The sequence below is a fragment of the Petaurus breviceps genome, unplaced genomic scaffold, assembly GCF_028583685.1.
Source record: "Petaurus breviceps papuanus isolate PSGF00001 unplaced genomic scaffold, PetGlider_PUasm1.0 90919, whole genome shotgun sequence".
Taxonomy (NCBI): domain Eukaryota; kingdom Metazoa; phylum Chordata; class Mammalia; order Diprotodontia; family Petauridae; genus Petaurus; species Petaurus breviceps.
The window spans coordinates 37,398,647-37,421,642 of record NW_027187378.1 but is presented as its reverse complement, the minus strand read 5'-3'; the positions used below and the strand labels follow the sequence as shown (position 1 = coordinate 37,421,642).

Here is a 22,996-nt window from a genome sequence, read left to right as displayed (position 1 = left end):
GACAATAATAATGTGCTGCTAACCATCTACATCCAGGCATGTGCTGGTAAATATTTCATAACTGACTTTGAGGGGTGGGAGGGAAATGTGTGCATGGTACACTTTAAAGTTTAATTTGCATTATCAACATTTTTTCCATCACTTTCTTAAGTCTAGAGACAGTCAACAAAATGATAAACCCTGCTTTGTAGTGTTCCAGATTTCCCTGATGTACGTACAGTGAAAATTACACAATCAGCTCTCACTAGTCTGGTTCCAGCACACCCTGCTTGTATAGTCTTTCTATAGACTAAGTATATATTTGTACAAGAATGTGTCCTATAAGGGTGAATGATTTGTGTGATGACTGGAGGGTTCCAGGATTTCCTCTCTATACAGAGTACTTGAGGTATTGAAGGTACATAGCAAATACAATAAGACAGATACATATTAAATACCAGGTGGCTTGCTATTGTTTTAACTACTAGGGAAATAAAAATTTTAGATAAGACACTAACTATCCTGTCCCCATGAAGCTTCCATAGGAATCCCTAGGGATAAGACACCAACACAATATAACAAGCAGTTCTAAAAGTAGAATAATTCTTTCCTCTGCCACCAGCCTGAAATACATATGGAATAGGAGGGGAAGAACTTTGGGGCTGGACAGCCACAAGGGGATAGAAACTGATAGCAGTAGGTGCAGAAGTAAAGGCAGCAGCTAATAAAAAGATGGACGTCAGTGAGTTCCTGGGCCAAACCAGGAGCTACAGGAAAAGGGATTACTTTGGAACTCTGGTGAGGGAAGGTAGGACAGCATTTGGAAGATGGGTTAATGGCTAGCAAATGCCAGAGCAAGGGAGCACAGTCCCCATAGAGGAGGAGTGAATTGGAATGGCCTGGGCCTGGACCTGAACCTTGCAAGGACTTGATGAGACGGTCACTGAATGTTGGGCAACTACAGCTATTCCCTTGCTGACTAGCCTCCTGGATCCTTTTCTGCTCCTCACATGCCTGACCTATTTTTAAATTCTTTCATTGCAGGGAACTGAAGAAACCCAAAGAGAAAAATATTCGGTTGGGGGGCAATTAGGTGTGAAGTAGATAGGGTGCTAGCTCTAGGATTAAGAAGGCCTGAATTCCAACTAGAGTTCACATACTTACTGGCTGCCTGATGCTAGGCAAGCCACTTAATCTTGTTCTCTGTCTTCTTATCCATAAACTGAAGATAATAATAGCACCTATCTCCCAGGGTTGTTCAGAGGATCGGATGAGACAATTGTGAAGTCCTTGAAACAGCTCCTGGTACATAAGAAGCACTATATAAATGTTAGCTATTATTACTATTAAGACCCAGATTCTGTTATTCCCAGGGAAACCCAGGATTGGAGTAAAAGGAACCATAGAGTAAATATACATACAATGGTAGAATTAGATTTATATTTAGAGTTGAAAGAGACCTGAGAAACCATCTAGTCCCACCCCAAAATTTTATACATAAGAAATTGAAGTCGTCTGAGAAGTTAAGTGGCTTGCCTGAGGGGCCACATAGTAAGAATCTGAGATGGCATTTGAATACAGGTCTTCCTGACTTCAAATTCATCATTCTATCCACTATGTCTTGTCTATGTAGGGGTAAAACTGGGATTCCAAGTTACAGGTTATGACTATGAAATGTCTTACTACATACTAAGTACATCATAGTAATGCAGAACAAAGTAGCACTCAAGGTGGGATCAGAATGCTCCCCAATGGCATGATTTGCTGTTTCTAAATATTCAATGTAAGTTGTGTTTGTGGCAAAATGCTCTAATTCTTTGTGATTTTCTTTTTTTTATTAATGAACTTCAAGGGCTAATGTGATACAGTAGATAGCCAGCCTTGGATTCAGGAACACTTGCTCAAGTGTTCAAGTTCTTCCTATGATCTATACTGGTCATGTGACATTGAGCAGGTCACAATCTCTCAGAGCCCTAGGCCTATGAGGTCAAACTCAAATAGAAAGGGGCCACTAAACTGTACATCTGGATCTCTGCATGCAGCATATTCACTTAGAAAACCACATATTAATACTATCTATGTTTCATTGTATTTTATTTGTTAAGTATTTCCCAATTACATTTTAATCTGACTCAGTCGCACTCAGTGGGCCCAATGGGGCCAGCAAGTCCTAAGGTTTTACCCCTCTGTTCTAGGCAATATTCCAAGTAAAAAAATTGCAGAAAAGGTGTTGATCTGAGCTGGTAGAAGAAGTTTCATCACCTGGGAGTTCTCCAAACCAATGAAAAAACAGGTCCAGTCCATATCCTAGTATCAACTTAACAATCCTCAACAAACTCAAGTGTTTCAATATACAAAGAACAAGATTATGTAAGAAACTGAACTTCTATTGCATAGTTTAAGAAACATATCAAAATTGGCGAGGTATTCCTTTTGTGACCCTTTCTCTGTCCTGTTATTCTTTTCTGTCCATTTAAAAAAAATATTTCATTAATGCTGAAGGGTTGGGGTGGGGATGTCTATCACTAACTTATGAATAAGTATAATCCATTCGAAACAAATCAATGCTATCATAGAATTCGTTTTTCATTAAGATTTATTTTTTAAAATGCAGTTCTTCAGAGCGCCTTCAACCACTAAGTTCCAGACCCAAGAGCCAGAAAGGACTTTAGAATTCGATGCCTGGAATGCTCTCACTCCTCATAGCTCTGCTTTCTGCCTTCCTTCTAAAATCCTATTTTCTTTCCGGATCCTCCTTAACGCTAGCGCCTTTCCTCCCTTGATTATCTCCGATTTATCATGCACGAGGCTTGTCTGTCCGTAGCTGCCTTTATGTTGGCTACCCGTTAGGCTCCTCTTTGCAGGATTATGACAGCGCAGTGCCCCGCACACAGTGGGCACTTAATACATTTGGAGACTGCCAGGTTATCCTACTGGAGAAGGGCGGCACCCAGTGAAGCTTGAGCCGTGCTTCGAAGGGGCAGGAATTCGTTTTGCATGAATATACATCCTTGGAACCTGGGTTTAGTTTTTCTTGTTTTCTCGGTGTAAGGTTGGGAGGCATAGCATGAGAAGGGAAGAAAAAAAGGGCGTCTTCGTCTGAAAATAAAATAGAATTTACTTTTAAAAAATACACAGAGACAAAAAAAAAATCATCTGGTAAAACGCTCCTATTTTACCGGTAAGGAAACCAAGACCCTGAGCTGCTTGGTCACATTCCCAATTCAATAAACATGTATTAAGCGCCTACTATGTGCCAAGCACAGTGACTAAACGCTGTGGATACAAAGGGAGGAGAGAAACCGTCCCTTCCTTCAAGGGGCTTCCAATCTAACGGACTCACACGGCGACTAAAGAAGGCAGAATCCGAACTCGGAGCTCCGCCCTCCACACTCAGTGTTTGAGTTATTCGGCCTGGTGCGGACATCACGAGTGAAAGCTCGAGGAAGTGACAAATTTCGGAACAACCCGGTTCAGCCCCTCCCCCTCCCCAGCCCTCCGCTTCTCTGCCCCTCTCGGGAGACCGCGCCCGAGACCGGGGCGGGGCCGTTGGCGGAGAGCACCGCCCAGCTGCTTTGCGCACTATCGCGGCCGTTTCACTTTACGGCCGCCTAGGAGTGGGTGGGGTAGGAGACGCCGGCGAAGGGGGAAGGCTTTAGGGTGGGGAGGAGAGAGAGAGGAGAGGCTTGTTTGCAGCAGGCCGTAAGTGAGGGACGGGGCCGCGCGACAGCCACTGGAGGGCCACGGAGGAGGCGGGTCGGTGTTTCCCAGGCCGGGGAGGGGGGAGGCGAAGGTGGGCCGGGCCGGGGGTGGTCGGGGCACGGACCCGGGGATTTAGAACGCGGGGCGGCACAGGGGGGCGGCCGGCCGGCCTGGGCAGCATGGGACGTGCGGGGGCTCCGGGGCCGCTGTCACGGGCCAGCTCCCCGGCCCGGCCTCACCGGGCGCGGCCGGCACCGGGGGCCTGAGCAGAACCGTGTTGTCGTGTCCCCTCGCAGCGCAGCGCAGCGCGGCCCGGCCCGGCCCCGCCCGCCATGAGGCCGCAGCAGGCGCCCGTGTCCGGCAAGGTCTTCATCCAGAGGGACTACAGCAGCGGCACCCGGTGCCAGTTCCAGACCAAGTTCCCTGCCGAGTTGGAGAACCGGGTACGGAGCCCCGAAGGACCTGCGCCCGACCCTGACAGCTTCCCTCCTGCGGGGGTGGGTGGGTGGGGGTCCGGCCCGGCCTCTTCTCTAGAACTGGCAAATGGGGAAACTGAGGCAGGTTTGGGCAGGGTGGCAGAGACGCAGCAGCGTCCCGAGGAGAGGTGCTGGCCGAGAGTCAGCAGCAGCATCGGGCAGCTTTGTGGGCGGTGTTGACAGGAGGAGAGGGGAAGGGTGCCTTCATCGAAAGCCCGTCAGGGATGCACTGCACTTGGGAGAAAGGGGGAAAAAAAACCCTCTCATCATCGGGTGGTCCTGGGCCCTCTGCTAGCTCAGGAGGGAGCCTTCGTCCCACTGCCCTGTTTGGATGGCTAGGAAAGCCTGTGTGCTCCCTGGATATCCCAGCTGCCATCCAGTAGGAGGCTTTTTTTTTAATGCATTATGCAAGGGGAGCACTGAAATATTCCCCTCCTTCTCCAGATATACTAATGAAGTAGTGTATGTATGTATGTATGTGTACATACGTACATACAATTAGTAGTGTTTGTGTATAATATATGCTATATATACTGTGTGCATACTCACATGTATATAATACTCCATTAATAAACCTATTTAGTTCGTGGCTTCTATATAAATACTGCTATAGCAGTACTTATGTATAGTACTTGTATCACATATATAGTATATTGTGCATATATGTAGTATATGTACACAACGCTATATATGTAGTATATGCATGCTATGTATAAATACTACTATATATGCTATACACAAATACTACTGAAGCAGTGTTTATATAGAAGCCATGGACTGTGTGATTTATCAACAGAGTATTATTTGTGTGTGTGTGTACGTGTGTACATACAAACTATTTCCTATACTGAGGTCTGTTCGTGTTTAAATGGAATCAGGTTTAGTTGCTTGTTTTTTTTTTATTTTTTTTTCTTGTTGACAGTATACTCTGAGGTGATTAGGTAGGTGGTGGGTGTGGGGCTAAAGAATGTTGGTCATGGAATCAGTGGGTGTAGATGAGTCTATACTTGAGACATTTCCTTTAGTAGTAATATAAAGCCATCTTGGAATCAGTTGGGTTGTTCTACCCCAAAGCTGAGCCATTCAGAGTAAGAGTAGGAAAATCTACAAAATCTTACTATAACCTTTCCCTCAGTTCCCTTTAAGGCCAGAGGCAGATCAACACTCTGCACCTTAGTTTTCTCATCTTGAAAATGAAAATCAAACCACTTTATAAAGATGTTTTGTGGATTAACTAGTATTTGTGAAATGCTGAATAAATATTGAGGTTTGTTATTAATCCAGAAACTGTGAGTCAGCAAAATATCAGTCATCGGTGAAATAAATAGTGCCTCAGCTACACATAACTGGTTGGCATTATTACCATAACCTTTTCCAAAGTACCTGCCTTGTAATCAGTTCTGCTGACTTTTTGGAGAGGCATTAAGTAAAATAGTTGGCTGTTGTCATGGTAATTTTTAAAAAGTGACATAGCATATTTTAAATGTTAAAGTCCATATGATTTAAGTGAAATTATCTTTTAAAATCTCTGACAGAAGAGAATTAGAAATTTAGCAATCTGATTTCTACCCCCCGTGCCCTCAAAACTTTACTGAAACTGCCCTTTCTAAGGTCATCATTGCCTAAGTGCCAAATCAAATGGCCTTTCCTGTCTTCATTGTCTGACTTATGCAGTTTTTATTGCTATAGTTTCCCTAAAATTCTCTCCTCCTTGGCTTCTAAGACCCTATACTCTTTTTTCTCTTTCCCCTCACTGATCCTTCTCTATCTCCTAAATGAAACCATTCCCCAAGACTGTCTCTGACTATGGCCTTCTTGCTGTGTCTCTCATGGCTTGTCCACTTGTATACAGATGACTCCCCTGACTAGATCTAATGCTTGACTTTTCTCCCACAGTACAGACCCCCTAGACCTACCTCCTGGCTGAAGGTAGACCTGAATCTTGATTCTCTGCTAGCATTTCTAACTTAGCATGCCCAAAACTAAATTCATCATGTTTCCCACACAACTTTCTCTTCAGAAGTTTCCTAGTTGGAAAATAGTATAGTAGAGGGGAAAATACTGAAATTGGAATTAGGATCTGGATTCAAAATTAGCTTTTTTCTGCCTCTGACCTTTAACAAGTCACTTTAGTTCTCTGGGCCTCAGGTCATCATCTGTAAAGTGAGGGGTTTGGACTAGATAACCTCAAAATTCCTTTTAAGCTATGGTCCTATAATTATGTCAGTGATTTCATTAAAGGCTCCCTTTCTTCTTGGGCTCAAGATAGGCTTAGAGTCAGCATTGATTCTTACTTCTGCCTCACTGAAGGTTGCTAATTGATCAACATTCATTCAGTTTGGACAATTTTTTCTCATAAAGACAGTTGCTTCTTGATGATATTTTGCTATGACTGGATTCTTGTTTTTGTTTTTAGCTTTGATTTCAGTAACTTTACTCTGTCCGCATATCATTCAATTCATAAGATCATTCTCTACTTATACAAAGTCTTTTATACCATCCTTTTTTTACATTTCAGTTGCCCTCTCATTGCTACTCATCAAGACTACTATCACAAGCTTGTAATTGGCCTCCCAAACTCCAGTGTTTCTTCCAAGCTATACTTTATACTGCTGCCAAGTTAATCCTATAGTACAGTTCCAATCTTGTTACTCCTCAATCATGCAGTGAATCTCCTTGTATATACCACAGTATGTCCTTAAACTGCGTTTCCATCCTTGTCTTCCACTTCCTCTTTATACGCATCATACTCTTGTAAAACTGGACTGTTTTCTATATCCCAAGTATATCCACTTTCTTACCTGTACTCTCATCCTTGCTAAACTATTGCTTTTATCCTGAGTCTTCTTCCCCACAATTGCTACCTATGGGGAAAAAAAAATCATACAAGCATCTTGTAAGTTCTTTCTTGAGCCCTTCCTCATGTACTTGTCCCTGTCTTATTTCCAAACTGAATGCAATCTCTCCTGAACCTTCCTGTGGAAATTTGTACCTTTCAGTATGACAGTTTTTTTTTTATTATAAGTATGTATAACTTTTATTATTCCCCTGCATAAATGACTTGAGGGCAGAGACTGTTTTACTGTAGCCCCTACCCATGTTGAGGCTAGTATTTATTGAATGTAAACAACTTTGGGGATTGCATAGTACGTGCTTTCAATTCAGAATATCAAACCCAAATATAATGGAGAGGTTCTCCTTTTTCAATGCTTCTTATTTTGGATATGACAAGACTTGTTTACAGGTTTTAAAAATCAAATTCTTAGCTCTAGTGGCTGTTGCCAAATATACATATGCAGAGTCAGACATTAATCTTCTAAGTCTCTGTGTGTGGCAGAGCCTTCACTTTATAGCCTGATTACAGCAACAAAATTTACGAAGTTCTCTGCTTATTCTTACAGGAAATTGATGTTTTAAAATGTTGAAATCCTTTGTGTTAGTGAACACTCTCTAGAATCATGTATGGTGCTGTGTAAGTGTGGCTTTGGGGGGGTTTCTTTTAAAATGTTTGTATAAAAACACCAGCTTATACTTTAAACAGGCATTTTTGAAAGCTTTGATTCTGTGTGTGTTAAGATTAAATTTAAATTACAGTGTTAAATTTTCCTTACTTTGTTTGCTGGCAGTTTGAAAGACTTTTTTGTTGTTGTTCCCTTACCCTAGAAATTCTGTTGATTGCTTTGTAGTAGGTATTGATTATCCTTTACTAAAAGCATGAAGTTGGCAAGTTAATATAGAGAAAACTGATGCGTTAGGTTTTGTAGTACTTCTAAGCATGGTATGAAGAAATTCCATTTTGCAAACATATTTACATCTTTTTAAATTATTGGCTGAAGTATTCTGTTGATATAAATTGATTTTCCCCACTGTCTCCATTAGAATGTTTCATTTTATCTGACTGTTTGATTTTTAAAAAATCTTCTCTCTACATATGGTCTCTATAGCTACATTACCTGTTTTTGCCACAGTAAGCTGCTTAGACGTTAGTCCTTTGCTTTTTGTTACACATTTCATCAAAAATATAAGAATCCTGGCATCACACAACCTTGTTTTCTATTTTTCTTCCCTCTTCTAGCCTAACTTAGCTCAAATTTCTTCTTGGTGTACTTCTCTTATCTCTCTTTTGTTGTAGCTCTGATATCATCCACCCAAGTGCCAAAGTAGGACACTAATAGTTCTCTCCCAAATGTGTGAAGATAAAGTAGTGAGATTGAAATTCCTAGGCAGGTTCCCTTGAGTCCTTTCTTACTGCATGTGCTTTCTTTATTTGCTGCTGGTGGTCACTTTTTTATTCTTTATTCTTTTACTTTTTAAAAACCTAGAAGAATGGTTCTTTGACACTTGCTTTTTAAAAAATTCAGTTCATTTTCTTCCATATGACACATAGTGACCTCCCTTCCCATAGCCTCAGCGTAAATAGCTCTTGCTGAGTGATTCTGATCATATAGGAACAAGATATTTTGGAGGCTCTGTATCTGAGCAACTTTCAGTTCAAAGGATCTTCTTCGCTATATTATCATGCTGCAGGCACATTTTGGAACTGGCTATATATTCCTAATATATTTTGTGGGTTTGATAGACATGATTCAGTAGGAAGCAATAATCCTAGCTATCATTTATGTAGCAATCTAAGATTCTGTGATTGTGCCATTTCATGTCAGAGAAGACCTTATAGAGGAGAGAAAGAAGGTTCAGCTCTTGAGATGTTGGTAGCGCATTAGGAAAGGTAAGATTACAGCTATCTGATAAGAAGAATGTGGTTTAATGCAGCATCTTGAATTGCAGGGTACCATTGGAAAGGAAGAGAGGTGGTCAAATTGGCAGGTGACCAAGATGAGTTTTGTAGCTGGATTATGTACTCATTGAAGTAAAAAGAAGTTGGAAGTAGTGGTATTAACCTAGATATAATCAATGAAGTAATTCTTGTTCAGTCATTTCAGTCATGTCCAAATGACCACATTTGGGGTTTTCTTAGCAAAGATACTGGAGTGATTTGCCATTTCCCTTTCCAGCTCATTTTACCAATGAGGAAACTGAGGCAGACAGAGTTAAGTGACTTTCCCAAGGTCATACAGCTAGTGTCTGAGATGGGATTTGAGCTCTTCCTGATTGTAGGCCTAGAATTTTATCCACTGTTCCATGCCATGCCACTAAGGACATGATGGTACTTTCTAAGGATTACCCTGAAGTACTGCCCTAAGGAAAATTAGTTTGACAAAAGTGTGTAGAATGGACAGCATCTACTAAGAATGAGACTTGAAGCAGAGAGATCAGTTTGGAGACAGTTGTAATAATCTAAGCGAGAGGTGATAAAGGCCTGAACTATGCTGTAAGAGGAGTCAGATACAAGAGATGTTGTAACCGTAAAAATGCCAAAATTTGACAAATGATTGGATATGTGGATTGAGGAAACGTGGATCAAGGATAATGCAAAGCTTACAAATATGGGGAACTAGAAGGATGATGGTTCCTTAAACAGAAATAAGGAAGAGAAATGAGGGTTTGAGGGGGAAAATAACAAATTCAGTTTTTGGACACATTTCATTTAAGATCCAGTTTGAAATGTCCAATAGATAGTTGGTGATGCAGGACTAAAGCTCGAGGGAAAAACTGGGACTGAATATGTAGACCTGGGAGTCACCTGCTTAGAGATTTTAGATGAAGTAGATGAGGTTATTGGGAGAATATAGAGGGAGAAGAGAACCCAGTAGTGAATCATAGCCAACAACCTCAGTTAGCGGGGCATGATATAGAGAAGGAACCAACAAAGGCTTCAGAAAAAAGTAAACAGAGTGAAATTGAAATTCATGGTTTTATATTGAATCCTCTTATGTTGTGCTCTGTACGTGGAAATGGTCTTTTTTTTTTGTCTTTTTGTATTTAAGTTCAAAATTAATAAAAATTTCAAAAAGAAAAAAACAGGAGACTAAGGAGGTGAAATAGGAGAGAGTACCCATATGAAAACCCAGAGAGAAAAATATCCAGGAAGAATCAAGAAGGAATAGGACTGAGAGAAGACAAATTTGGCAATAAAGAGATCTTTGGTAATTTGTAAAGAGAAACTTCAGTTGAGTAATGAGGTTAAAAGCCAGATTACAAAGGGTTAAGGAGTGGATGAGGAAAGAGGAATTAAGCAGCAATTCCTTTCAAGGAATTTGAGAAAAGGAAGAGATATGTTTATATGTAGTAGAAATTAATACCTGACTAAAAGTTTTAGTCAGACCCAAATGGCAGAATTTGGTGACAAGTTGACTGTTAGGATCAGGAAACAGTGAAGGATTGAAAATAATTCTGAATAGTATGCCTGGGAGAAAAGTAAAGAGATCATAACAAATTCACATATTGATCAGGAAGCCAGTTGGGTTTTAGTGGGAAGAATTATGCTAAATTTGTTTAGTTGAACTTATGTGTTCAATTTGTGAATCTAACAGTATACACTGAGATATTCTAAAAGAAATAAACAGACAAAAGGAAGGCAATGGATCTATATTTTTGTTGACATATTAGTAGATTGTCACCTACAAATTAGTATAAATGGAGGAATAGAAGGTGACAAATTAAATTTTATAAATATTTAATGTCTCCGGGAGAGGTGAAGCTAATTGTTTAATTTTCACTAATAGTCATGACTAGCCAGCAAACCATACTAATTTCTTAAAATATGAAATCCAAGGCTATGCATTAGTGATTACATATTTCTCAAAAACGTATCTTTTTCATTTCTACTTTTCCTACAGATTGACCGGCAGCAGTTTGAAGAAACAGTTCGTACTCTAAATAACCTTTATGCAGAAGCAGAAAAGCTTGGGGGCCAATCTTACCTTGAAGGCTGTTTAGCTTGTTTGACGGCATATACTATCTTTTTGTGCATGGAAACACATTATGAGAAGGTAAAGTTCTATGGAAATGTCTAAAGCACATTACCTTTGCCTTCTTGCCTTCACTAAACTCTTTCTCTGGTGCCTCATTGTAGTGTAACAGTAACCCTAGGTTGTTCAAGACTCTCTTAAAGTCTTCAAGTATGTGCCCAACAGTGGGGTTTATCATGTAAGGATTGACCTTACTAGGTGTAGAGAGACTGGTCACTAGGCGACAGATTCTTCTGAGCACTACATGTACTTCACGAAAACCATCTGCTCAGCTATTAGAAGATTGACAGTTTCCATCAGTGGAAGGAATAGTCACACCAAATAATTATGGATCCTTGAGATTTTGGAGGGACATTTTTTTTTTTTTGCTTTGTTTTAAATAGCTTTCTGGGGGCACTTACAGTGTGATAGTATTTGAGTTCATTTTTTGTTCCTAATATTCAAAGCACTTATCAAAATGAGTACTCTTTGATTTTCAAAAACAGATCAAAAGTTATTCCTGAATGAAGGTACCGCCATTTATACAACCCTAGATTTTTAAGCCAAGTATTTAACTCGAGTATTTGCTTGCAACCTAGTTCAGCTCTCCTAAAATTCTTTTAGCCTAGTAAGGAACCTACTTATCTCTAATTTTGAGTTAATCTCAGCTAGTATGTTGCTGATTTTAAATAACTTTTAAAAGAAGTGTCTGTACGGCCATTATAATAGGTGCATATCTCGTGACCCATAAAACAAAGGTATCCACTGTATTATTGGGGCAGCTAGGTGGCACAGTGGATAGAGCGCCAGATCTGGAGTAAGAAGACTCATCTTCAAATTTGACCTCAGAAACTTAATAGCTGTGTGACCCTGGGCAAGTCTCTTAACTCAGACCATTAAACATAAAAGAATCTTTGCCAAGAAAACCCCAAATGGGTTCACAGAGAGTCAGACACAACTAAACAACAACCCTGTATTAAACATTGTGTGAAATATGTACCTGTTGCTACCTTGAGTTTTAGCTTCTGGGTAAAAGAGTTTATTTTAAAATATCAAGATAATTAGATGTGTGCAATATATACTTGCTTTTCAAACTGAACATTTTGATCTAAGAACTTGTAGTTTTATTTATTAGCTGAGAAGTCATGGCCTTTCATTCTTAAATCACATGATATCAGATATATTAAATGGTTCATATTTGCTTTTGGATATGGCATCTTTCTTACTGATTGTGTATTGTACAATGTTCCCATACTCCTTTTTATAAGTAATGGGTCACTGAATGTATTTATAGATAATAAAATATCTTATTCATGTTTAGTGGTGTGTATAGTGCATGAATAAGAGTACTTTCAGGGTGGCTAGGTGGTCAGTGAATAGAGCACCAACTCTGGAGTCAGGAGGACCTGAGTTCAAATCTGGCCTCAGACACTTACTAGCTGTGTGACCTTGAGCTTAATCCCAATTGCTCTGCCCTCCCCCCTCCAAAAAAAAAAAAAGCAAAAAATAAGAGTATTTTCTACCTTTTAGACTTGATGACAAACTTTGTCAGGTTGTAATAGACTTCCTTTATTACTTATTTAGGTATCTAACAAAATTCCTCTGTGGAGAATAGTTATGGAAACCTCAGACTGAGATCAACAATAAACATTATAGTTATTTGAGAAATGAAAACAGTTTAGTTGAATGTCTTATAAATTGTAGTTTTTAAAGATGTTGTTAATGATGCTGGTAGAGTTTAATCTAATTTTAAAAAATCATGAAATTTTCTGCTGCTTTGCAATTTAATTTATGTTAGTAGATTTGAACTTCTTCTTTAGAAGATTTCTATTTTAGCATCTTTTAGTTGAAATATTGATGCAGTGTTGAAGTACCTTTCTTAAAAAGCATTATAGATTTTAATTTGAAACTTGAGAAAGTAATTCTTGGTGTCAAACACAGGAAATTTTGATCCTGTAAACATATTTCTACTTAGACTTCTACTGGTAGTGCTTATGGTTCTGCTTAATCAGGGGTCTCTTCTTCTGTGTTATTTGGCATACCAACGAAATTTGATCCATAAGTCAAATTCAGCTACATGTAGAAAAAAAGATGTGGATAACTAAACAGAAAAAAAGAAACTAGACCAATTACAATTTCATCATTGCATGACTTTTTTAGGATCCTTTATATATATACATTTATTATTATTAAAGTAAAGAATCCACATAGAACTTATCCCTTAGAATTATGTAGTTCATTGATAATAACAGGGAAATAGATCATTTTAGTTTTGCATATGTTAAAATACTGAAAATCTTAGGCTATGAGGATAAATGCAGTGCAATAGAATTTCTGAAAATGTAAATTTTTAGTTCATTTATCTGTCAGAAATTTTAATGTTTTTCTTATATGTTTGACTAGAAATGTCTTTCTGCACAGTATTATTATTTAAAAAGTAAAAGAAAAATAGGGGCCTCACTGTTATTTCTCTGGTGCCACCCCTTGTTTTTAGGGGACAGGAAAGCCTGTAGACAGCTGTTCTCTAGGCTGTCAACTCATAAAATATAAAGAAGTCATCTACTTCTGTAGTATACATTTAAAAAAAAAAAACCTGACATAGAAAGGCAAGAACTTTTGTTACCTTAAAAAAAAAAGGCTGAATCCCAGGATAGGGGTGAAGGTTGGAAGAGACATGTGGATAAACCTATGTTCTTTTCTTTTGAAGGTCAGTTGGTCTTACTCCAATTTAATATTTTTAGGGAAAAGTTAGCATTCATAAAGCTTAATGTAGTTAAGTATGCTTTGTCTTTATGCACATTATACAAATTATGATTAAGTTGAAGTTTTGAGGAAGGGGATGGTTTTTGTTGGATGCTGTGATTTGCCAAAAATAGAAGTGGTGAGTAAAATGACTGAAACTCAGGCATATGAAGGGTTGTTGGGTTAAGAATGGTACCTAGAAAATGCCCTTTCTAGGATGTTGAATAAATTTAAGGGTATAAAAGCTGTTCCATTACTGAAGGGACCAAAAAGTTTGGTTTTTTTAACACCTTGTTTGGGATAGTGATGGCTTCTACAAAATACTTAACAGGATTTGAAATCTCACACACACAATTGTCTTCTTTCTGAGCTGGTGTCCAAGTGCACATTATTGCTATTAGAGCTTAAATTAAAATCTTACCCAACAAAAGTTGCATTTGATAGAACAAAATGGAGTGTTATTTCCCTGGTAGTAATCTCTACCCAAGAAAAGAGGGAGGGAAGCTTTTCTGAAGGCATCCTTTCTTTGAAATCAGTCATGCAGATATTTTCTGAGAGAGTATCCTTGAGTTCTAATGGATTGGGGTGAGGGGATACTGAATCTCCAATTTCCATTTCTGGTGGCTGAACCGAGAGGGAAATTGGAGAGTTTGAGAGACTTAAGCTAGCCATCTTTATGGCTTACTTCCTTTCATTCATTTATTTGAGGGTGATTGACAGGTAGTGATACAGAGATAGGAGGTAAGACTTTTTGCTTCTTCAAGATTAACTGAACTTAAACTTTGCTTGAAATTAAAAGTAGAAAAATGTTCTGTTACTGAAGGTAAATTTGTTGTTGTAGGAAGAAATGAAAACTCCCTTTCTCCAAGGATAATACCACAAATTTATTGGTTTACTACAGGAGATCTCGTTTCCAAGCCTTCTCTTTCAAGAATTTACCATTTAAGTGCTTATCATCATCTTTTAAAAATAATACTAGTTAGTAATAGTGTAGAATATTGAAATGTAAGCCAGTTTATAATTATAAATCTAGATTACCATCTTCAGATATGCTGGTTTGGCGCAATATGTTAACTCACCTAAATTCATAAGGTTAATTTCCAGCATTATTTTCACAAATTTTCCCCCTTTTTTTCTAGAGATTTTAATCTCCAAACAGCAGTGTTAATTTAAAGAGATAGGTAGGAATTGGAGCCTTGTATTTTAAGAACTTTATCAAAAGTCTTTTGGAAATTAGGCCTGAAGAGGGATTGCAAAAACTGTCTATGGTTGGAAATAAACATAGAATGACATTTTCATTTCTAGTTGATAATTCAGTATTTCAGATATTTGTGGTTTCATTTGTTATGGGTACTTCTTCCACCTATGCGAATCACATCTGCTCAAAGCCTTACTATTCAGCCTTTGTGAGTTGCAAGAACTAGAACATTGCATCACCTGGTGGCCAAACATTTGGTGGCAAACCTCTTGAGTTCAGCTAGGCTGGTCCTCAGACACAAAAGCCATTGGTGGATCCATTCTTAGAGATTTTCCATCTTGTTAAGAATTGCCAGAGTAGTTCCATCCTGTTAACATAGCCATTGAGAGCCCAGGATTACCCACTTCACTTCATATTCTAATAGCTTTAAATTTCTTTCTTGTATCCCAGAATCTCCTTTATTGAATCTGAAGAAATAACAATTAGTAGAATTTACCTTGCATTCTATCTGGATATTGCCTCCATTTTTCCTGAGTTGTATAAGCTTCAATATTCTATTTATTAATCTAGCAGTTCACTTGTGTAATCTCACTTACTTCATGCTGTTGAAAGTGATCATAGTATCAGGAATTTAATTACTGGGAAACCCTTGAGAAAATAAAGGTCATGTATATTAGAAAGAAAATAGCTTTGCTGGTTCTGAAATAACTGCTTTACCTTTGTCACAATCATTACCTAGAATAATTGTCCTATGCTACCTTGTCAAAAGGAAAAAGAAAATAGCTAAAATTAGCTTAAAGGAGATTAAAGAACTGCCCTTAATAATAAAATACATTATATTTTTAAAACTGTTCATTAAAAATCAGCCATATTCCTTAAGGAAAAATAGAAAAACTTTCACTCTGTGCAGTCAGTTTCACTGTGTATTAAGCATGTCCTATGTGTAGTCCACAGTGCTGGGCAGTAGGGATGGAAAATGGCAAATCTCTGCCCTCATGGAGTCTAGAATCTAAAATATATGGAGAATTTATTGAACTTCAAACTGAGAATGAATTAGTATGAGGATGTACCCAGAAAACAAAGATCAGTGCCATTCTAATCTGTCACGTCTTGAGTATTATATTCACTTCTAGGCATGTACTTCATAATCTGTCTTGACTTCACTTACATCCATGCCAGAAAAGATTGACTGAGCGAGAGTGAAGGGACTTGCGGTCATGCCATACAAAGTTCATTTGGAGGAGAGGGAGATTTTTAGCCTGAAGAATAGAAGACTTCAGGGGATACAGGATAGCTGTCATACAGCATTTGAATGTGAAAGAGATTCTTTTTTTTTTTTTCTGCTTGGCCCCAGGAGACAAAGAGGAATAGTTAGAAGTTGTAAAGAGTCAAGTTTTGATTCAATGTTAGGAAGAACTTCTAACTATCAGGGCTGTCTTAAGAGCGGAATAGGAGAGATTGGGTTCTCCCACTGGATATTTTCAAGTGGTGACTGAATGATCAGTGTTTGTTAGTGTCCTGTAAGGATTATTAGTGAAGTATTGGCTGATCCAGACTGCCATTAGGGTTCCTTCCAACTGTGGGATTCTGTGATTATTATCAAATGCTGCAAAAGCATTCTGTCAAATATTGTATGAGTACTAGGAATTGGATTTAGTGATCATAAGTGACCTCAGGATGCTATTGCAGTGAAGCAATGGAAAGAAAAGCCAGATTGCAAGGATTTATATAGTGAATGGGCCATGAGGAAGTGGAAGAAATAAGTACATGTTATTTTTTCTGAAAGTTATCAATTCCTTCCTTTTAATGATTATCTCCAATTTGTCTTACACATAGCTTGTTTGTAGATAGTTGTTTACATCTCCCCTGTTAGACTGTGATATCCTTGAGAACAGAAACTTTCTTGTTCTTTTCTTTGCACCCTTATTTTCTTTGCAGCAGTGCCTGGAACATAGTAGGTGCTTAATAAATGTTTATTGACTGACCTCTTACCTGTGTAAAAGACAAATATCAAAACTGTGGTAAGCCATAGGAACTTCAGTAAGCCCTGTTTTAAAACTAGGTTTATACAGCCAGCTGATACGTAAAAGGACTTCCACTAAAATCTAAAAAATTGGGTGTTTCTTTCTGACAGGTTCTGAAGAAAATCACCAAATATATTCAGGAACAGAATGAGAAGATTTACGCTCCACAGGGCCTCCTTCTGACAGACCCAATTGAGAGAGGACTTCGTGTTGTATCTTTTTTGTTAAAAGATAAGAAAACTAAAGTAACAGTGTTGGCATAAGCTGGAGAGTTTAATACTGATTTTGCCATCTGCCCTAGAAAGTTTTTGTGTATGTTACTTGCATTTTTTCTACAAACTTATTTTCTTTAGTATCTTCTGACATTCTTTCACATTTTGCAAACTGTTTAGTATTCTGGATACCATCTTTCTTGGTGGTTCTGAGGGCATCTTGTAGTAATATTAGTTTTGATATGAGTAATGCTTTTCAGCTGCAGAGATCTGAACCAAAAGCCCTTTTGAAATGGATAAACTCAGTGTGTGGTGGTACTTGTCACCCAAATGAATTACAGTTCCATAGGTTCATCTGACTAGTTGCCTAAATCAGTTACAGCTGCCAGATGTTTGATTTCATTACCCTTGACATATTGTGCACATTTTCAGAAGCTACAAGCTTTGAAAAGCAGTAGGTGAATTTGGTAAATAAAATTATAAATAATTAAGGTAACTTGATAATTAATGAAATAATGTCATTTCAGATTACATAATCCCAGTCCTACCAATACAGGTTAGCAACTATATTGCAACTGATAGTTTTATAGTTGCTTGGGACATTGAAAGGTTAATGAACTTTTCCAGGGTCACATACCAGCATGTGTCAAAGCTAAGTCTAGAATCCATAATACTAGTTAGCACATTAAGATTTCCAAATCGCTTTATTGATATTATCTAATTTTATCCTCACAACTCAGGGAGGTGGGTGTTATTAATAGGTCTGCTTTATAGATGGGGAAACTGAGGCAGGGCAGAAAAGGTTAAGTAACTTACCCAGACTCACAGCTAGTGTCTGGGGTTACATTTGAACTCAGACCTTCCTGACTCAAAGTAAGTCCAGCACTTTGTCCATTGTGCCATCCAGCAGCTTCTATTATGCTCCTGCTGCCTTTGAAAAAAAAAATCCCAACTCTCTTTTGTTAACCATCACAAACATTTCACTACACTCTAGAATTGGGGAAAAGACCCATATTGTATTTATTGCTGTTTTCTCCATAATTTCAAAACTATGATACTGAGGAGATAATACGTAAAAATAAAATTATTGAGAAGAAATGAGCCAAAATCCCTCCTGATAAAATAACACATTGGAAACTACTTGAATGGTAATCTTTTATTTTTAATCATGATGTTTTAATACTTTATAGAAAATTAAATTTAGAGGAATAAGTCCAATTATCAAACAAATCAGTAAGTGGGAATATTTTTAAGTTAAGCAAAAATTTATCTCAAAGAACATTTATAGTGAATTTTATAAAGACAAATATCATAGCAGAGGATATAAAGCTAGTGCATTTTTTAAAAAATCAACAATAGTGATGACATAGCTTTGCAAATTTAACTCCTCTTTTACCTCATTTTGTCTCCAGTAGTATGTTTTCTTAACAGCTGTCCTATATAGATTGAAATTACCATTTATGAAGACAGAGGCATGAGCAGTGGAAGATAAACCAAGGAGTCTAAGGTAAATAACAAACTAGAGTTCCATTTTTAGGCATTTTCCATACATTCAAAATATGTAGGATTTTTCTTCCCTACCCAAGCATTTCCACTGCATGGAAATATAAAACTTTTTTAAACCTTGTATGGGAGGTGGTGGATAGTTTATACATATAGTTGAATGGTGTTGTCTTTAAATGATTAATTATATTCGTATAATATGTAAAAGCTGGCTTAATCAACATTTAATTTGGTTAGATAGAAATCTAAATCTAATTTTGTCTATATTGTGTCAGATTATTTTTATATATTAGACTAGTCTCCTCACATGACTGCTCAGGCCCTGCCATCAATCAGTTCACATAGAAATGTGAGTACCAGCACTTCAATTCAACAAACGTTTGTTAAGGAATTACTATATGCAGGGCTTTTGGGATGTAAAAAAAAAAATGATCCTAAGGGCTTTGGGATATGTGTATGTTGGGGGGAACATACCCTTTTTTTTTTAACCTAATGTTTATAAATACATTTAGAGAAGTCATACATTGACTTAGAGAAGGGGGCAGAGTGAATAAAGAGCTGACTCTAATCATGAAGACCTGGGTTCGTATCCTGACTCTTCCACAAGTTGGCCGTGATCCTGAGCAAGGCACCAAATCTTTCTGTGCCCAAGGCAGCCCTTAGACCATTGTAGAGAAGGTCCTAACCTACCGTGGGTGGAGTCAAAGGACCAGTCCCTGACCTAATATGCCTCTGACATATCACTGTCTGTCCTTCACGAATATCATCAAATAAATGATTAATGCTACAAAAAGATCCATAGACCCAGTTGTGTTGTGGTTTTCCTGGTGTTCTTTTTATAAATTCTCTGAAACAATGAGACTACTCCAGCTAGCCACAGTGGAACCTTCAGAGCGGGAGGAACCTTCCCTCACTTCTGCCAGTTTCTCAAAGTTATATTAGGTCTTTCAGGAGGTTGAGGTCTCAGTTCTCCTGGAGATCTACTCTGGATGACTTTTTCAACTGGTTTCTTTCACAGACTAGTGCCCTTGCACAGTGGCAGAACATAGCAAAGATAGACAACTTTTCCCAGATGTGGGAGGGACCACATAGAAAGCAGAAACTTTCATGGAGTAAAAATGAGAACTTTTCCCCTCCTTTGCTTCAGGATCTTGTCAGCACTTTTGAAGAACAAAGCTATTAGTGGCTTCTGTCCAGTTTATTTGCAACTCCTGACAAAGTTAGCCTTGCTATTTTTAAAGACTGTCTGCTCTGGCACAGGAAATGTCACCTGAATTTTCCTTAAAACACAAAGATGTAAATAATGATGCCTGTGCCCTATGTTTACTTCTTATAAAAAGCCTTAGATAGCAGAGTGTATTGGAATATGTAGCGTTACTTGTCCATACAGTTTCTGATTTGCAGTTTCCTAACTGATATTTCTAAAACTGAACAATCAGAAACCTTGTGTGGCTTTTGTTACATACTGTTGGAATAAGTTTGTTTTATCAATTGCAGCTGCATTGACTTGGCACAATTCATTTGTCATGACTCATTTTGCAGCTATTATTGCTAAACAGAATGTTTTTCTGAGGTAGTGTGGGGTTTTGAGCAATTATACACAAGAGGCTAATCTATCAATGTTCAAACAACTGTGAAATTTTTGAAATGGAAAAGATTTACATTAGGAACTTCTGGATAGTTTCATGAATTGCAAATGTTTTTGTTCAGCACAATGTGTTTTTAGAGCTGTGTGTTCATCAGGAGCAGAACCCAGGAAGGGCTGGGGGCTTGTCAAGCAGCTGTATGGATGTGTGTGAGGGCATGTGAAAGTGCACTTAATGCTTCACCAATACACATACACATACACACACACACAGAGTCTGTCTTTCTCTCTCTCTGTCTCTCTCCCCCTCTCTCCCTCTTCCTTTCCTTCTCCTCCTCCCCCTCCCCCCCCCCCCCCCCCCCCAAGCTCCTCACCTCAAATCTGCAAGTTGACTGGAGATTAAAGTTAGTGTTTGGGAATTAATTGTGTATTTTAATGAAGAAATATACAAAAGGAAGATAACCTTCATGAAAAGAACTTTCAGTCAAGTAGTATTTTGTCACTTTTTTCAACTTAGTTTTGTTAAACTTTTTGTAAAGCACTATGGAAAGCATTGTTCTCTCTCTATCCCTCACAACCCTGTGAAGTACCTTATGTTATCTCTGTCAGGCTTCTCATGTGAAAAGAGGAGTGATTTGCTCAGTGTCACAATAAAATAATGACTTTAAAAATTTGAGTTCATAGTACTTGGTTTCTAGGTCATTGAGTTGGATTAAATGTAAGCTCTTGAAAATCCAGAAAGTAGAACTTTCTAACAAAATAAAACCACTCCAATGTGTGTGTGTGTTGATTCACAAGAGATAAAAAAAGTACACTTTAGTGTTTCTTTATGCTTTTTAAGACCTCCTGTTGGTTCCTTTTTCAGAGTCCGTCTCAGAATGGGACTCTCTTCTGTCCACCGGCCAACTGCAGAGTGTCCCCTACCTCCTCTCCAAGCATCATTCCTTTGTATTTGCTGCCAGAGCCACGGTGCCATTCTACTCCAAGGACTAACTTTCTAGAATTCCGCTCCTGGGGTGACATCTAGTCACTCAGCATCCACTTTGTGTCTTTAAACTGTGTAGGACTCTGTAATCTTTGTAGTTATTTCTGAGAAAATAAAATGAAGCATTTCACTTTTTTAATTCAAAACAATTTAATAAAATGAGCTGTGTAAATCAGCCCAATTCAAAATCCATTTCTTACCTGCCACCAGGATTATTGGTTCTGCTCATTATTTATGCTGTCATCTCTGCCAGGTGGTTTGTTTTTTTTATTTCAGCAAGTCGTATCCAGGTTTGGTTTTGTTTCCCCTGAATTGAAGAATGCTTTTTCTTCCGGGCATGATTTTTGTTGAGGGGTAAGCTATGCCTGTGGCCTACTGACACATCTCCCAGACCTCAAGGAACTCACAGGATTTCCAGAAGATCTGTTTCTACTGTTAGTTTCTCATACTAATGCTCATTGGAAAGATAATGTATAATGCTATTTGTTTTTAATGTAGCACTTATTACTAAGTGAACCAGTATTTTTTATATCATTACTGCATTGCCATGAACGTTGGGAGGATCTAGTATATGTTGCTTGTTTTATTAAAACTATGTAAGCACAATAAAGTGGATGCTAAACCATCAGACCTATAAACATCCTTGCTCTGTCCCTTAATGTGTAATAAGCAGGTATAATGAACATTTTCCTTATGGCTTTATAATAAGTATAACTTATGGGGAAAATAATTTGGTAGGAATAATACTGTATGTGCTAATTTTTAACAGTTTCCACTGGCAAAACTTAAGGAATTATAACCCTTTCTTGAATTCAGTATTCAGGATGCACATAAATCTTGTAATTAGTTCAGGTAAAATAATATGAATGTTTCCTGAGTAAAACTCCCAAAAATCTAATTTAATATTTGTTTTTCTTCTACCTACATTCTTCATGACAGTGTTTTCCAAGACCTTGAAATTAAGTTAATCATTGTGGTTTGAAAGCATTGTTCTTTGGAAAGAGCTAAGGGATTTACCAGAAAAGAATGAAAGATAAAGTTCTACTCCCAGTGATATTGTAGGTGCTAATACTGGATCTAATCTTCCAGATTTAATTTCTGTTATGGATTTGTTAGTCATTCACCTAAATCCCGGAGGCCTGTTAAATATTTAATTGTATAAAACCCTTTTTGTTTTTCTATAGCCTGTAACAGTATGTCTGTCTGCCTTTCACACCCATTGCAATAACTTTACCCAAATTAATGCGTCAGTAAAACTTTTCTTAAATAAATTGTCTCTCTGTTATATTTGCTTGATAGTTTGGTGGTAAAATTCATTTGATAATATTGTATATCTTCCTAATTGTTTATAAGGTATTCTGTCACTACTGAGTTTCCTATTTTCGTTTTTTTTTTAAGTTCCTTTTACTTAGAGCACTTTATACTTTTTAGAGTTCTTTCATATAAGTCAGTGTATCAAAGCTTCCCATCAACAAAAAATGCTGGCAATGGGAAGAGCGTCTTCGTGAGTGGTTGCTTTCATTTGGGTGGGCGGGAGAGAGATGAGTAATATCTTGTAATATTTGATAGCCCCTGTTTTGGTAGGCAGTATTATGTGCATTAATCTTCTCTTTCACTTAAGGAAGCTTATCACCCTAAATTTCAAGCTTCCTCCTCACCTGAAATATTTAGTTATTTAGACAGAAGAAATTAAAGTTACTTTAGGTAAATTCCCTTCCAACATGAGTTTAGAATTAGTTTCT

The 22,996-nt window shown here is 37.9% G+C and overlaps 1 protein-coding gene and 1 long non-coding RNA gene across 5 annotated transcripts; one reads left to right on the top strand and one right to left on the bottom strand.

Annotated features, from left to right (window-relative positions):
- Positions 1-2,557: 2,557 nt before the first annotated feature.
- On the bottom strand, positions 2,558-3,532 carry LOC138152093 (uncharacterized). Its single transcript, XR_011166021.1, has 2 exons — positions 3,323-3,532; positions 2,558-3,078 (listed from the first exon to the last, which is right to left on the bottom strand). It is a non-coding gene; the product is annotated as an uncharacterized lncRNA (long non-coding RNA).
- A 77-nt stretch (positions 3,533-3,609) lies between these two features.
- Positions 3,610-22,539, top strand: GOLGA7 (golgin A7). 4 transcript variants are annotated; one of them, XR_011166019.1, is made up of 7 exons: positions 3,610-3,735; positions 3,978-4,124; positions 10,895-11,047; positions 17,080-17,181; positions 18,626-18,688; positions 18,960-19,033; positions 21,135-22,539. XR_011166019.1 is itself a non-coding variant. In XM_069075842.1 (6 exons), the coding sequence occupies exons 2-5, from the start codon at positions 4,014-4,016 to the stop codon at positions 18,671-18,673; spliced, it is 414 nt and encodes a 137-aa protein (XP_068931943.1). In that variant the 5' UTR covers positions 3,610-3,735; positions 3,978-4,013; the 3' UTR covers positions 18,674-18,688; positions 21,135-22,539. The 4 variants fall into 4 exon arrangements, 2 of the variants coding, with proteins under 2 accessions (XP_068931943.1, XP_068931944.1); XR_011166020.1 differs by lacking the exon at positions 21,135-22,539 and adding an exon at positions 19,197-19,479; XM_069075842.1 differs by lacking the exon at positions 18,960-19,033.
- Positions 22,540-22,996: the final 457 nt, after the last annotated feature.